Source organism: Lissotriton vulgaris, chromosome 2_2 (assembly GCF_964263255.1).
Source record: "Lissotriton vulgaris chromosome 2_2, aLisVul1.2, whole genome shotgun sequence".
Classification (NCBI taxonomy): Eukaryota; Metazoa; Chordata; class Amphibia; order Caudata; family Salamandridae; genus Lissotriton; species Lissotriton vulgaris.
The window spans coordinates 329,089,497-329,106,284 of NC_141688.1; the positions used below are offsets into that span (position 1 = coordinate 329,089,497).

The following is a 16,788-nucleotide window of genomic DNA, read 5'->3' on the forward strand; positions in this document are numbered from 1 at the left end:
AAACAATTTAGAAAAAAATTAAACCCTGGCTTTTTTCAACTATGTTGCCAATTAGCTTACAGGTGCAGATGGCAGTGCTACACTGGCATGCGCTATAAACAATATCAATATAATTAATGGCCAATTGAAAGGAGTTCCTATGATGTCACTTCCTGTTAAGTTAACTCGTATGTAAATTACAGGGGCCTCGCATTTTCCGATTCTGCCCAGGGCCCCATGAACCCAAGGACCGGCCCTGCTCAGGACTACAGGGGCCAGAAAGCATCAGGCTGGACACTCCAGCGCCCAGAGGCGCTGCATCTGGCCAGGAGGCGCTTTGCTTGGAAAAGGCTCGGAGCCAGGTCTGACGCTCTGTGACGTCACAGCGAGCCATTAGGGGCCAACCTCACGTCGTCGCGCATGCGCAGAACGAGCGCAGAGGCACAAGATGGCGACGGTGGCTGCAGAAGGCAGTGCGGTCTGCGCGCGCGCAACCTAGGCCCCTCCCCTCCGATGCGCGCGCAGTCTAGGCCCCGCCCCTTCAATGGCGGCCGCCGTGGCGCGCATCGTCTTCTACCCCTCGCTGCTCTATAACGTGCTGCTGGAGAAGGCGTCGCTGCGGAGGTGGTTCGACCGCATCGACGAGACCGTGGTGCTGGGGGCGCTGCCCTTCCGGGGCGTGAGCCGGCGGGTGAGCAAACGGGCAGGGGCTGACGACACCGGAAGTGGAGTGTAAGGGGCGGGGCTAAGGTGTGGAGACCCGGAAGGGGTCCGCGCCTGGGCCTGAGCACGTGCAGGTGTAGAAGTAAACACGGCTGCGCTTGTTTGAGACCGAGGCTCTGGGCGGGCCCTACCGCGTCATGCGTGACACTGATGGGCCAGATACAGGCTGGCATGTGTGCCGCGTCATGCGTGACACCGATGGGCCAGACACAGGCTGGCATGTGTGCCGCGTCATGCGTGACACTGATGGGCCGACGTAGACTGGCCTGTGCTGAGTCATGCGTGACACTGATGGGACAAACAGACTGGCAGGTGCCGCATCATGCGTGACACTGATGGGCCAGATGCAGGCTAGCATGTGTGCCGTGCCATGCGTGACACTGATGGGACAGACACAGGCAGGCATGTGTGCAGCGCCATGCGTGACACTGATGGGACAGACACAGGCTGGCATGTGTGCTCTGGCATGTGTGCTGCGCCATGCGTGACACTGATGGGACAGACACAAGCTGGCATGTGCCGCGTCATGCGTGACACTGATGGGACAGACACAAGCTGGCATGTGTGCCGCACCATGCGTAACACTGATGGGACAGACACAGGCTGGCATGTGTGCCGCGTCCTGCGTGACACTGATGGGACAGACACAGGCTGGCATGTGTGCAGCGCCCTGCGTGACACTGATGGGACAGACACAGGCTGGCATGTGTGCCGCGTCATGCGTGACACTGATGGGCCGACGTAGACTGGCCTGTGCTGAGTCATGCGTGACACTGATGGGACAAACAGACTGGCAGGTGCCGCATCATGCGTGACACTGATGGGCCAGATGCAGGCTAGCATGTGTGCCGCGCCATGCGTGACACTGATGGGACAGACACAGGCAGGCATGTGTGCAGCGCCATGCGTGACACTGATGGGACAGACACAGGCTGGCATGTGTGCTCTGGCATGTGTGCTGCGCCATGCGTGACACTGATGGGACAGACACAAGCTGGCATATGCCGCGTCATGCGTGACACTGATGGGACAGACACAAGCTGGCATGTGTGCCGCACCATGCGTAACACTGATGGGACAGACACAGGCTGGCATGTGTGCCACGTCCTGCGTGACACTGATGGGACAGACACAGGCTGGCATGTGTGCAGCGCCCTGCGTGACACTGATGGGGCAGACACAGGCTGGCATGTGTTCCACGCCCTGCGTGACACTGATGGGACAGACACAGGCTGCCATGTGTGCCGCGCCATGCGTTACACTGATGAGACAGACACAGGCTGGCATGTGTGCTGCGCCATGCATGACACTGATGAGACAGACACAGGCTTGCATGTGTGCCGCGTCATGCGTGACACTGATGGGACAGACACAGGCTGGCATGTGTGCCGCGTCATGCGTGACACTGATGGGACAAACACAGGCTGGTGACACTGATAAGACAGACAGGCTGGCATGTGTGCCGCGTCATGCGAGACACTGATGAGACAGAAACAGGCTGGCATGTATGCCGCGCCATGCCTGACACTGATGAGACAGACACAGGCTGGCATGTGTGCCGCGCCATGCATGACACTGATGAGACAGACACAGGCTGGCATGTGTGCCGCGTCATGCGTGACACTGATGGGACAGACACAGGCTGGTGACACTGAGACAGACACAGGCTGGCATGTGTGACGCGTCATGCGTGACACTGATGGGCCAGACACAGGCTGTCATGTGTGCCGCGCCATGCATGACACTGATGAGACAGACACAGGCTGGCATGTGCCGCGCCATGCATGACACTGATGAGACAGACCCAGGCTGGCATGTATGCCGCGTCATGCGTGACACTGATGGGACAGACACATGCTGGCATGTGTGCCGCGCCATGCGTGACACTGATGGGACATACACAGGCTGGTGACACTGATAAAGACACATACACAGGCTGGTGACACTGATAAAGACACAGGCTGGCATGTGTGCTGCGTCATGCGTGACACTGATGGGACAGACACAGGCTGGTGACACTGATAAGACAGACACAGGCTGGCATGTGTGCCGCGTCATGCGAGACACTGGTGAGACAGACACAGGCTGGCATGTTTGCCGCGCCATGCCTGACACTGGTGAGACACACACAGGCTGGCATGTGTGCCGCGTCATGAGTGACACTGATGGGACAGACACAGGCTGGTGACACTGAGACAGACACAGGCTGGCATGTGTGCCGCGTCATGCGTGACACTGATGGGCCAGACACAGGCTGTCATGTGTGCCGCGCCATGCATGACACTGATGAGACAGACACAGGCTGGCATGTATGCCGCGTCATGCGTGACACTGATGGGACAGACACATGCTGGCATGTGTGCCACGCCATGCGTGACACTGATGGGACATACACAGGCTCCTATGTCTTTAACTGTAAAGCGCTCTGATACCCTCGTTAGTCACGTTCGAGCTATATAAAACTTTATAAATGAATACTTATACATTTAGCATATTGCAAAAAAAATTACTTTTGAGAGCACATTAAACATATAATCAATATATATTATGACTGTGTTAGACTTTATACTGTGTAATACATTTTTAAACTAATGACTTCCAAGTTTACAGTGCTTTCTGGCACAGGCGTGGACCTCTTGGCACTATAAATAAGGGCCTGAAAATCATAAAAGTTTTACTAGACATGCAGGTCTAGTAACTTTAATAATCTACTCGACCTAACTGTAATGCTCTTGACCCGTGAACTGGTCTCAAATTGTGTGATTCTAAGCAAAAGCGACCTTTTTTATTATTATCACATAAGAGAGTACCTTCAAATATGCAAGTTCACTATTTCTGCTGTACAAAAAGCGTTTTATTTACTAGACTAAATGTTTGCTCCATATATAACAGGAATCGAGTCCATATATAGGGTACACATAATTCCTGGTTAGCCTCTTAGTTCACCAATAGCATTGTCATCTGGGCAGGAGTAGTAATAATTCCCAGTTCATGTTTAAAAACTCACTTTTCATAAATATATTACCAAAGCATGAAGTGGTAGTGCATTGACATTTACAGATAGCATATTTTCCATTGAAATGGCCACCCAACTTTCCCACTAACATGTAGATAATAGTGCATAAACATTTTTTGGAAATTGGGTTTCAGCAAAAATATTTAAAATTTGCACATCGCCAACTAAAGGATTCTAATTTGTTTTGAATCTATAAAAATATTTTTTTCACCACAGAATTACAAAAATGGATCTTCATAACTAGTGAAATATCTTTGAAATGTTTCAACAGTTCACTTAGCTTTTTCAGTGTTGTGTTAGAAAAACAGCCTGACATCTTACATCCTTTCATTTAACATGCATTGCACAGTTCATTTGTCACACAGTTCACTTTACAAAATCAAATCCTCCAACTTAAGTCACAGAAAGAAAAATAAATGTAATAAGATAAGCTGACTTTTGACCTCTGCCTCTGAAAGCCATAACATGTGATAAGATAACAAGATTTAATGGCATTTGTGTTGCTTTTTCACTTTGTGAGCAATAAAGATGTCTTTAAATCTTGTAACATTTGCGCTGCTTTCAGAGACAGAGGTCAAAAGTCAGTTTGTCTTCTCTAAAGTTAGATGTTTTTCAAATCGCCAGAAAGGGAAAGAAATCAGTGACCGCCTGGAACACCCACAGACATCTGAGTTGATTACATTAACCAACCGAGCTTACTTACCAGAAAAATACATTTCCTATAGATACATTTAAGTTGCATTTATTTTTCAGTTAAGGTGTTTATTATTATTATTATTATTATTATTATTTTTTTATTTATCATTAATCATAGATGAAATGAAAAATAGTTGCAGAATATATGGTGTTTCTACCGACATCTCTGATCCCTTGTACCTCTATTGAATGGTCCGATTCTTGTGATGGTACGTGAGGGATTCCATTGAGTGGTACGATTCTCTTGATGGTGTGTGGATGGAACTCTACTGAATGGTACGATTTTAGTGATGGTGCGTGGAGGGACTCCATTGAAAGGTACAATTGTCATGATGTTGCGTTGTTGGGGGACTCCATTGACTGGTACGATTCTTGTGATGGTGCGTGGGGGACTCCATTGAAAGGTACGATTCTTGTGATGGTGCGTGGGGGACTCCATTGAAAGGTACGATTCTTGTGATGGTGCGTGGGGAACTCCATTGAAAGGTACGATTCTTGTGATGGTGCGTGGGGGACTCCATTGAAAGGTACGATTCTTGTGATGGTGCGTGGGGGGACACCATTGAAAGGTACGATTCTTGTGATGTTGTGTGTTTGGAGACTCCATTGAAAGGTATGATTCTTGTGATGGTGCGTGGGGGGACTCCATTGAAAGGTACGATTCTTGTGATGGTGCGTGGGGGGACTCCATTGAAAGGTATGATTCTTGTGATGGTGCGTGGGGGGACTCCATTGAAAGGTACGATTCTTGTGATGGTGCGTGGTGGGACTCCATTGAAAATGTTTGATTCTAGTGATGGTGCATTGGGGGACTATTTTGACTGGTATGATTCTCGTGATGATTCATGGGGGACACCATTGAATGGTACTATTCTCTTGATAGTGGGTGGGGAGACTCCATTGAAAGGTAGGATTCTTGTGATGGTTCGTGGGGGACTGGATTGAAAGGTATGATTCTAGTGATGGTGCATGGGGGGGTTTCTTTGAAAGGTATGATTCGCGTGATGGTGGGTTGGGGACTCCAATGAAAGGTACGATTCTCGTGATGGTGTGTTGGGAGACTCCATTGAAAGGTACGATTCTTGTGATGGTGCGTGGGGGACACCATTGAAAGGTAGGATTCTTGTGATGGTGCGTGGGGAGACTCCATTGAAAGGTAGGATTCTTGTGATGGTGCGTGGGGGGACTCCATTGAAAGGTATGATCCTAGTGATAGTGCATGGGGGACTCAATTGACAGGTACGATTCTTGTGATGTTACGTGGGGGGACTCCATTTAAAGGTACACTACTTGTGATTGTAGCCGGGGGGGGGAACTCCATTGGAAGGTAGGATTCTTGTGATGGTGCGTGGGGGACTCCATTGAAATGTACGAGTCTCTTGATAGTGTGTGGGGAGACTCCATTGAAAGGTATGATTCGCGTGATGGTGCATGGGGGGACTCCATTGAAAGGTACGATTCTTTTGATGGTTCGTGGGGGACTGGATTGAAAGGTATGATTCTAGTGATGGTGCATGGGGGGGTTTCTCTGAAAGGCATGATTCGTGTGATGGTGGGTTGGGGACTCCATTGAAAGGTACGATTCTTGTGATGGTGCGTGGGGGGGGGCTTCATTGAAAGGTATGATTCGCGTGATGGTGTGTGGGGGACTTCATTGAAAGGTACGATTTTTCTGATGGTGCTTTGGGGGGACTGCTTTGAAAGGTATGATTCTAGTGATGGTGCATGGATGGGACTTCTTTGAAAGGTACAATTGTTGCGATGGTGGGTGGGGGAACTCCATTGAAAGGTACGATTCTTGTGATGGTGTGTGGGGGAGCTCCATTAAAAGGTACGATTCTTGTGATGGTGTGTGGGGATACTTCAGTGAATGGTACTGTTCTCGTGATGGTGCGTGGGGAGAATCCATTGATTGGTACTGTGCTTGTGATGGTGCATGAGGGGACTTCATTGAAAGGTACGATTCTTGTGATGGTGCGTGGGGGACTCCATTGAAAGGTGCCATTATTATGATGGTGTGTGGGGAGACTATTGAAATGTACGAGTTTCTTGATGGTGTGTGGGGAGACTCCATTGAAAGGTACGATTCTTGTGAAGTGTTTGTGTTCTACTCAAGTGTTTGTGGTCCATTCAGTGTGCGACTCGGTCTCCATTGGAAAATTGTTGTCTATTCGTGCAGCTTGATAAAGCTCTATTGGAGTTTTGGAAGCTTTTCCTGGTGCACGAGTGAGACTGTATTGGAAGGTATGGTAGGACCGGGAAACAAGATATATTTAATGCAAAGGGCTCTAGTCTAGAGTGGGAAGTCCTTGAGAAAAACACGTGGTATTCCATTGGAGGGTATGAAGCCAATTGAAGCGCGGAAGGGCAGTACCAAGGAACAAATGATATTCCCATAGAAGTGAAATGAAACAGAAACGGATCCGAGTTGGAGTCCTTCAAGCATTTGTTGGTAGTGGTGGAGAAATAAGTGGGCTGCAATGAACTGTATGACAACTTTGATGAAAAACATGCTGTTTTCCATGGCCTTGTCCAATTAGGATATACATCTATGCTCTAGACCAAGCTCAGCATGCTGCATGTGTCGGGCACAGTGAGGATGTCATATATATTTTTTTTAAAGAGTTTTATATAGCGCGAACTTGACCCAAATCGGGTATCAGAGCACTTTACATAGCACCAGTTACGTTACATGAGGACACACATTCATTTTTGTTAGGAATGGGAAGATTAAGAGATTTGCCCAGAATCACAGGATATTTTTTTGGGCGTCATTGCCAAGACTCAAACCCTGTTCCCCCAGGTCCGAGGTCGAGCGCCCTAGCTGTTAGGCCAACTCCTCTCCCCAGAGAGCGTTGTTTAGATTGGATGGGGGGCTGGACTGGGCTTCCCCTCACTCTGTATCGGGACGATGATGGCCCATGATAGCTATCTTCTGCTTTCTGTCAAGACAAGAGTGGTTGCCACGCTCCTTGTCATGACGGAGCACATCTGATAAATTATCGTAAAGGAGCTGGATACTATTTGTGTTTTTTTTTCATTTTCTTTCCTGCTACAGCTGGTGGAAAAGGAGAATGTCCGAGGCGTTATCACCATGAATGAAGAATATGAGACTCGCCTGTTCTGCTACACAGCTGAGGTGAGTGGCGCCCATTCAAGTACCAGCACCTCCAATCAGCATTAACTTGTGCATCTCGCACACAGCCCTACTTTGCGAACATGGGCTCTTGTTTCTGTGACATGCCCTCCCTCTCTCTCTCTCTCTGGCCTGCCCACCTGTGTTGAATTGAGTGTTGATCTTGAAAGTACATTGTTGTGCATCCACCACGTTCCCACTCCTCTATGCATTGCATGCTTTTGTGGTCATGCAAGCATCCTTCTTTACCATCACATGCTTTTTCTTATTATTTTAGTAATGCAGGCATCTCTCCATGCCATCACATGTATCTCTTAGCAAACTGTACTTAGTGAATCGTTGCAAATGAGGGGGTTTCGATTTGACCATTGTGGCTGCAGAGTGCCTGAATTCTCTCCCAGGCAAATGTGAGTTTGGGAATGTTTGGATTGGAATGTCCTGACTTTAGTCCCCGACTGCATGCAAAACCGTTGTTCAGACTCTTTGTTTGGCCCTGGCAACATGCCGTGGCCTAAACCTCGCTGTGGTACTGCACTGTGTATGTATGTGCGATTTGTATAGTATGTGTCTAGCCTAACAGCAGTGAAGTGCCGACTACACCCTGCTGGGAGACCTCAACTTCCACCTCAACAACCTCCAAGACCAGAACTTCGCCTCCTTCCTCGACAACCTTCACAACATCGGACTCAATCAGATTGTACCAGAATCAACACACTGAGCAGGTCATACCGTCAACCCCATCTTCACAGCAGGAAACTCCACCGCCTTCAGCCACACCTCCTAACTTCCATGGATGGACCATCGTTGCGTCCACTTCACCTTCAAAACTAACATCATCCGCTCCAGCGCAGAAATTGGAACAAGATCCCCGACGACCAGCTCACCGCCTCCCTCAGCAGCTCTGCACCCACCGCTACAGACGACTCAACCACTGCCGTCTGTACCCTACACAAATGGATCACTGACTGTGCCAACACCATCACCCTTATCAAGAAAACCTCCAACTCCCACGCCAAGAAAGCCTGCTGCTTCTCCACAGAACTCCGAGAATCTAGGCGAACCTGCAGACGCCTCTCAAAGCTATGGAGGTACTGTAAGAAAGTGGCTCTGTATATACTGGACCAAAGTAAGGTACAGTGTGTACAGAGTCCACTGTCCCTAGAGGTATGGCAGAGGCTAAAGTTAGATATAACCTTACTCTCTAAAGTGGTAGCTTGGTCGAGCAGTAAGACCGTACCAGAGGATAGTGTAAAGCATTTGTTGTACACTGTCTGTCAAATAACTTTATTCGATTCAAAGAGAATCATAAAAGTATACTATTAAAAATATCAAATATTATACATACAGATCACAAATAGTATTTCAATTTCCAAAATTCACGGACGATAAACAATATGCAAAAAATCATATCACTAGGAATTGTTGGGCTAAATTATTGGATAAGCCAGGGTTTAGCCTCTCACACCAACCCCCATGCCCCCATGAGAAAAACTACAAAGTGCAGTGCATTGAGGTAAATTTCACATATACAAATCACTAATATTATTTCATATTCACAAGAAGAAATCGTGGACAAATACACAATACACAATATATCATATCAAAAACGTACATAAAATCAATAAATTTATAACGATTCCTAATTAAAAGAGCAGATCTAATAAAACTAAGCATAGAGCTACATATAGCAGCAGTTGATAATGATCTCAAGTACTCAAAACTTTCCATGTTTGTGCAAGGTCTAATATCCCTCAAGAGAGGTCTAATCAAGCGATCTCTTAGGGCTTTATAAAGCGAACAGAAGAGTACAAAGTGCACTGTGCATTGTTGGGCTACATTATTAAATGGGCAGAGGGGGCAGCCTCTTGCACCAACCCCCTTGCTTAGGGAAAGCAGCCAAAAAGTGCAGTGCTTTTAACCGGAATCTGGTCAAATAAAAACGCCATTGTATATGTGTGGAGAAAGACAAGTAAAACTGCCGCTGTAATGTAACCACTTGGTCAGATGTATGTTTATTTTGTCTAAACAATCCTAAAGCAGTATGATAGGCATTCTTAATGACCATCTTCATGTCCGGATTAATAGTCAGGATTTTCATAAACATTTTCTAGGCCTATTTTATAAAAGGTTTCCTTCACATAACGTAACCAAGGTATCATCATGGCCTTATCAAGATTCATACAATCCTTTAAATTTCTATTGAGAACAACAAATCCTCGGAGATCCATATTTTTCCCCAGAGGAGCAAAGGGGACACATGAATTCTGTCATTCTCGAAATATAGACCCACCTCCGAATGACAGAAAATGTTTGGAGAACTATTAGGAATAGATAAAAGTCGTTTTAAAAATGTGTTCTCCATAATTTGTATTTGTTCACTTTTGTGGTATCCCCATACCCCTGCCCAGTAAGTCGCCATTGGCAAACATTTAGATTTATACAAGGTCAATGTTTTATTAAAAAGATTTTCTAGATAGTTAAATTTTTTAACTTTCTCAATAACCATATTGTCCACAATATATTTACAAGTTTTAGTTCTACTTGAACCACAGACCATTGCAAATGATTTAGTGAAGTTCACCCTAAGATCTAGTCCCAACATAAATTCATTAAAAGCATTCAGACATTTTTGCGTACTATTTGCTGTTAATGTCATCAGCACGGAATCGTCCCTATATGACAATAGAGGTATGTAATTGCCATTTATTTTAGGAAAATCTAAACCTTTTTGCAATAAAAACTGTCCTAACCATTTGTGTATACTAAAAACAAAAAGGGTGCCAAGATACAGCCCTGGCGGAGACCTTCAGATGAGGCAATTTTCCCGGTTTTTTCACCACCTGGGCCATATCGTACAGCTACGGAAGTCGCAGCATGCAGTTTACACAGCAGGGTGACAAGTGGCTCCTCGAATCCCATAGACTCCATTAACCACCAGAGCTTTCCCCTGCATACAGTGTCAAATGCACTGGATAAGTCCATAAAGGCCAGGTGTATTGAAACACCCTTGGCCTTTATGTACTTACCCATAATCATGACCAAATTAAGACACTGTTCCGCAGTCCCCTGCCTCTCCTAAACCCATATTGAGAGTCCAGGATAATGCCAGAGGCATTCGCCCATGTCTCCAAGCGTGCTAATATTACTCTCCCCAATAGTTTGCAAGAGGCATCTATTAGGGAGATTGGTCTGTAACAACAGGGATCGCTTTTATTTCCCTTTTTGAAAATGGACACGATTACCGCCTCTTTCCAAGATGATGGAATACGTCCCACGATAGTCGCTTTGGAAACATTTAATGGGAGGGGTGCCCAAACTTGGGGGTTATTTTTAAACAAATCCAAGGGTACCGCATCGGAGCCTTTTCTCAAAGCCTCTTCCACTTCCTCCAAAGAAAGCGATAAACTAAACTGATGTGCAGTCTTGATAATAAAAGGGACATTATCTTCACATTCATTTGATAATAGGATGCCCTTTGGGTTAAATATCTTTGAATAATGGTCCTCCCAAACCTCCCCGGTTATATGCGAGACCATAGGCCTATCCTCATTAATAAAAAGTGGACGATTTATGACCTCCCAAAATAACCTGCTATCTCTCAAATCGCTGGCTTTCACACTCAGTCAGCAAATGGTCTCACACACTCAAGAACTGAACTCTAGGCCAATTGTTTGTATCAAAATATATAGTTGTTTTATTTTAAAACCAACAAGGTATCCAAATATACTTTCTCAGAATGAGTTACTTTAGTTAAATACTTTTCAAATAGGCAATAGACTTTTTGATTACAGTAGGTACAGTTGTTGGAATAGGCAACACAATTTCAAACACAATGCAACATTGAGCTTAATGGGAATTTCTAGTTAAATGTAATTAGTTACTTTGAAGATGACTTTTCTAACCACAGGACTGGATCCTAGATTCAGTCCTGGGACATTTCCTGTAAACAGTCGAGTAAAAGCGTTTTGGTTACAGGAGTGGTTTTTAAAGAGTATTTTTGTATTTTCAAAGTTGACACGTAGAAACTTTTTCACATGGAATCACCAATGTTATCCTATGGGAGGAAATTCGCTTAGCAGGTAAAAGTAGTGTTATCGTTACTTTTTCTTACTAAGTGTTGGATCCTGGATCCAGCACTGGTGCATCTCCTGTGTAAACAGTTGAAATAATGCGTTTTAGTCATACAGGCGATTTTTAAGAAATATTTGTAGTTTGTGAAAATCGACACTCGGAAACTTTTCTGATGAAAAGCAGACAATGGATTTCTATGGAAGGAAATTCAAGTTTCAAAACTCCACACTTAAAAGAATTTTCAAGCGAAACCAGTCAATATTACTCTATGGAAGAAAAGTGAGTTATCGACTTTCGGGTAAGTACTCAACTGGCAGAGTCAAGGTTCTGGGCATAGACTCAGTGGTCTCCCAGGGTCAGGTTGGTACAGTTGGTCCACCATCAGTGGCACAGGGGCAGCCGGGTGCAGAGGTAGTTAGACCCAATGTTATCCAATGAGAGGCAGGGGGCCGTCGGTTGGTGGCTGCTGGCAAGCAGACCATGTGGCTGTGGGAGCTGGGCTCCTGGTCACTTGCTCAGGGCAAATGGAGAAGTAGGTTAGGACCAAGGTTTCACAGCCAGGGGCACTCGGGCGGCTGGGTGCAGGGTGCTTTTGAGCCGTCTGTTGAGGGGTGAATTAGATCCTCCTGTGGTGGTCACAGGCCCCCGAAACACTGTCTGTCTAAAAGTAATGAACACAGATGTGAAACAAAGGTCTTACGTTGAAGTAGCACTTTTATTCATCAAATCATTAACACAGCAGAGAATATATTCATCAATTCATTGGTTTAGAAGGACTATTTAAAAGTACAGTAGCAAGAATTCGGAAATAGCAACACAAAAATACATATTTGTAACACTCTCGTGCGTAGAAGGTAAAACCTTAAATGAGAAAATTAGCCATCCAAGAGTTACAATTCTTACGGTGCATTTAAATGCAATGAAAGGGTGAAACGTCATTGCCCTGAGGCACTGCACCAAGGCAGCTTAATTTTAGGGGGTGCTTCTGCAAAACCATGTCAAAATAGATGTGTAAAAGCTGGAAAAAATAACTTTCTGATTTATATGAAGGAAGAACCCTTTTTAAGATTCAATAATGAGCCTGGGAAAAGTCTTAGCAAAGTCTTGGCATTTAAAGACACATTCCTGGAGTAAAGGACAAACTCATGCAATGCAAAAATATTTTAAATCAATGGAAATACTTTTAAAATGCAAACTACACTTAACTGCAATGCTAGGAATGCACATGTTAAGTTAGGAGGAACAAACATTATTGCTTTGCAATTGAAATAATGTTTTAGAATAAGTGCAATGCAGAGGGGAGAGAGACAATTTTAAAGTACCAGAAGCAATTAGAGCTTCAGCCAAAGATGCTTAGACAGAGGGCTGAAGGAGACCACACAGGCGTTAGTGACCCAAGGGGTCACTGCAGCGGGGTAGTCCGTCGAATGGACTGAGGAGCAGATCTTTATACTGTTTCAATGATGAACCATTGACCACAAAATGACGCCATTATCAGGTGTCTTCGACCTATAGGACATGACGCATTTTGGTCAACTCTTGAAAATATTTAAGAAAACAGAAGTGCCACCCACGCTACAAAAAGTTTCTCAAAAGGTCACAGGATGTTTGACCATGAATCATAATGAAATTGAACATCTATTGACCAGGATTTGCGTCACCTAAGGGAAACTTTTATAAGACAGAGGAACATTTAGGAAGATATTGGTTGCACGTTAAAGCTAGCAACAGATACAATAATTTGAAAGATGAAAGATGGCAAGTGACCCAACCACCAGGTATTGCGTGATGTCTCTTTAAGCTCGGAAAGTTCCCTATTCTTGAGGTATTGCTATTCTTGCGGTATCTACGTGGGTGTAAGAGAAGAAGTGCAGATCGAGGGAGTGGGGGCCCCCCGGGGGAGCTGAGCCTCGCTGAGAAGATTGTATGAGAGAGACACTCTTTGGGGCCTATTCATAGAAAAAGAACAGCTGGGACAGTTTGGTCAATTTAAAAGATTCCTTTTATGCTAGCTGGTGGAAGCTTATCAGGGTCTCATGCCTCAGGTGTGGGCAGAATTGGCTAGGGGTAAAAAATAGACCCAGCTACACGTCGGGCGCTCCATGTTAGTCAATGGAGAACTTGGAAGGTGAACAAAGGCTGCAGGCTCTGGGACAGAGATCCTTCAGGAGTGACTAACACTTCAAGGGGTAAGGGGGATCCTGGAGGATAGGTAGACACCCAGGAGTAGGGCTCAGGGGGCCATGGGGCGCCGGGTTGTCTTATGACGTCGGGAATCTTACCATCTGCTGGTCGCGGTTGGAGGGGTCCCTTGCTGTGAGTCTGCAGGCATTGTCTGGGTCCTTGGGCACCGGTTTCCAGGGCACAATTGCCGGGGGGGACGTCCTCTGGGTCTATGTCCACTCAAGCCAGGCTCGGCGGGTGCAGTGTGTGCTGGATTCGCGGTTCTTGGCTGGCACCAGTGGTATTGCTGTTTGAGCAGAACCACTGCTCGTGGGAGTGCCAGTCTTTAAGAGGTTCAAGGCAGGCAGGTCCTCCGGGGTTTTCAAGGTTGCTGTCCGCAGGTGACGCCAGGATTTAGCAGGAGCAGGTTCAAGGATCAACAGGCCTGTAGGGCTGGGGCCAAGTCAGTTGGTGCCGTCCTCTTGTTAGTAGCTGCACGGCAGGTCTTCTTCTTGATCTTCTCGATCTGAAGAAGGAAGGTTCAGGGTGCCCCTAAATACTAAGTTTAGGGGCGTTACAGGTAGGGGAAGGGCAGGGACCAATAGGTCCCTGTTGTGGGGTGAGTACACCCCCTATCCTGCTCCTCTCCTGGGGGAGGGGGCAGGAGACTAGCTCTGATTGGGCAGGGCTCCCCATCCTCAAGATGGCCGGAGCCCGGAGTTGTGCTTCACCTCTCCTCTCCCACCTGAGGGGTAGAGTTGGCACAGGCTGGCACACCCCCTTTCCTCACATTGGGTTTCCCGCCAGTCTTCCCGCCAGAGTGGGGGTCAGAACTGGTGGGGGCCAGTTGCTGAGTACAGCAAGTGGCCTGGAGAAGCTCACAAAGGCGGCATGCCTCTGAAGCTTCCCCCTGCCCAGCCTGAGGGAGGAGACCTAGCACCTCACCCAGGACGTGCATTGTTGCAGGCTTAGGAGAGCGGATTGTAGTGTAGTTCCTATATTCCCAATATGCTCTGCGCATTGGAATAGTATATCCTATAGTTATGACTTAGGACTGAGGTCAACTAGGTCTCTATCGAATATACTAAACTTAATTGTGAGTGCCAGCTAGCTCAGGTCACTAGAAACTTTCTCGACTAAACAAGAAGGGATTAGTTTCTGACAACCGCATGAACATTACAACTTTGTTTCCCAAGAATAAGAATATCTCAGTCGCGGAAACAATAGATAAGTATTTCACTCAGTCAATCGTGCATGCTTTGTTTCTACAGAGCTGCAGAGAAATAGAGAGACGGGCGTTTTCAATAAAAAGGTCTATTGAACAGTCTTCTTTTTCATGCAAGAGAAGGGAACTGCTGCAATCGTTAGGCAGACTGCAAAGTATAATGCGTACAGCGTAAACACTAATATGAAATAATACTGTAAGAGCATTGTATGGTTTCTAAGCCATATAAAAATATATACATAAATAACATAGACTAAAATACTCAACTGGTGCTTCTATAATACGCCTACCCCAATGTACCTAACCTAAGTCTAGTACGTGGGAAGAAGTAAGTATTGTGTAGCATAGGCTGTAGTTTTCTTTGCCAAGAATCTACCCAGGCTTTCTCTAGGTGCTAATCGGCTCCATACCTTGGTTTAGAATGAAGGAGGTCTGGTAGCTCAGTCTCAGGACTCGATTTCCCAACACCCTGCAAGGGGAGCCGGAAACACTGGAGCTGCATTCTCGGCAGGAGAAGAGCAGCTTCTTGATCCGTGCGTCGGCTGGAGAGTCAGCTTCCTTCGGCACTTGCTGCAGCGAGCTGCGTCGGGCAAGTAGATAGTCGAACTGCTCCGAACCACCGTAGTTTGCTATAGAAAGTGAAGGTATATTTATACCTTGAAGGTGTTTATGAATGCCATAGTTTGACGTCAAGTCGGGCATATGAACGTCATGATGAACCCCTTGGGAATAGTTGTTCATTGTAAAACGAACTGAGTTCTTGGAGAAATCAATATTCAAGCAAGGGTAAGTCCCTGACTGCTTAAGCTGGTTTTCCAAGAAATCGTTGTGACGTTTGGTACGGGTGGAAGTAGGCATGCCTGTATTTGGGTACCATGGGCGATGCCTAAATAAGGGTTTCATTTATATACCTATATTAGGGCAATGTGAATTGTACCTATATAAGGGCATGAATCGGGAAAATTCACTCTGAGCCTAAAATGCCACACAACAGGATAGTTCTCTCCCTAGGGGTCCAGTAACATGTCTGCTGTGTGGCAGCCTAGGCAGCCTCTCAGACAAGACGAGGATTGAAATTAGGTTCAGGGGGCAACTCTAAGATGCCCTCTGTCGTGCATTTGACATTAAATATCCCACTGGCATCAGTGTGGGTTTAATGTGCTGAGAAGTTTTGATACCAAACTTCTCAGTCTTCAGTGAAGCCGTGCTGTGGAGTTCGTAATGACAACCTCCCAGCACCATATACTCTTAATGGAAGCACTGTACTTGCAGTGCTCAGGAATGGCCCTGGGTTCTGTACCTGTGCCCACGCCACTGGCATTGTGCACCCAGCTAGAGGGGTGACTGATGGGTGCCAGGGCAGTGTGGTTGTGGGCATGGCACACAGGGACGTGTGCCATGTCGACTCTTTGTTTAGTTCTGCACCAAGACACTCTGCCTGCAAGGGCAGTGTGTGTGTGTCAGGGTACAGGCTCCCTAATGTTGACACAATAAGTGCTGCAGCCCTTACGGGTCTTCTCTGGACACAATGCCCTGGGTACCTAGGGTACCATTTACCAGGGGCTGACATGTGGCCAGAGATGCCAATTTAGTTTTAGTCTTAACACAGTTTTAGGGAAGGAACACAGGCCCTGGGTACCTGGTTGGCAGGAGCCCAGAGCACACTCAGTCAAAGCACATCAGCAATTCAGCAAAAAGTGGGGGCATACCATGCAAGAAAGATGGCACTTTCTCATAGGCACTCCAAAACCGAAGCAGACTTCGACAGATTCAAACCAG

General features: G+C 46.4%; 1 protein-coding gene across 1 annotated transcript in view; it reads left to right on the plus strand.

Annotated features, from left to right (window-relative positions):
• Positions 1-419: 419 nt before the first annotated feature.
• PTPMT1 (protein tyrosine phosphatase mitochondrial 1) overlaps positions 420-16,788 on the plus strand; it is a 41,931-nt gene continuing 25,562 nt past the window's right edge. Inside the window, exons 1-2 of the mRNA XM_086959731.1 lie at positions 420-670; positions 7,473-7,553. Of these exons, the coding sequence (XP_086815857.1) occupies positions 524-670; positions 7,473-7,553 (228 nt within the window). The 5' untranslated portion in view covers positions 420-523. The remainder of the gene's footprint in view (positions 671-7,472; positions 7,554-16,788) is intronic.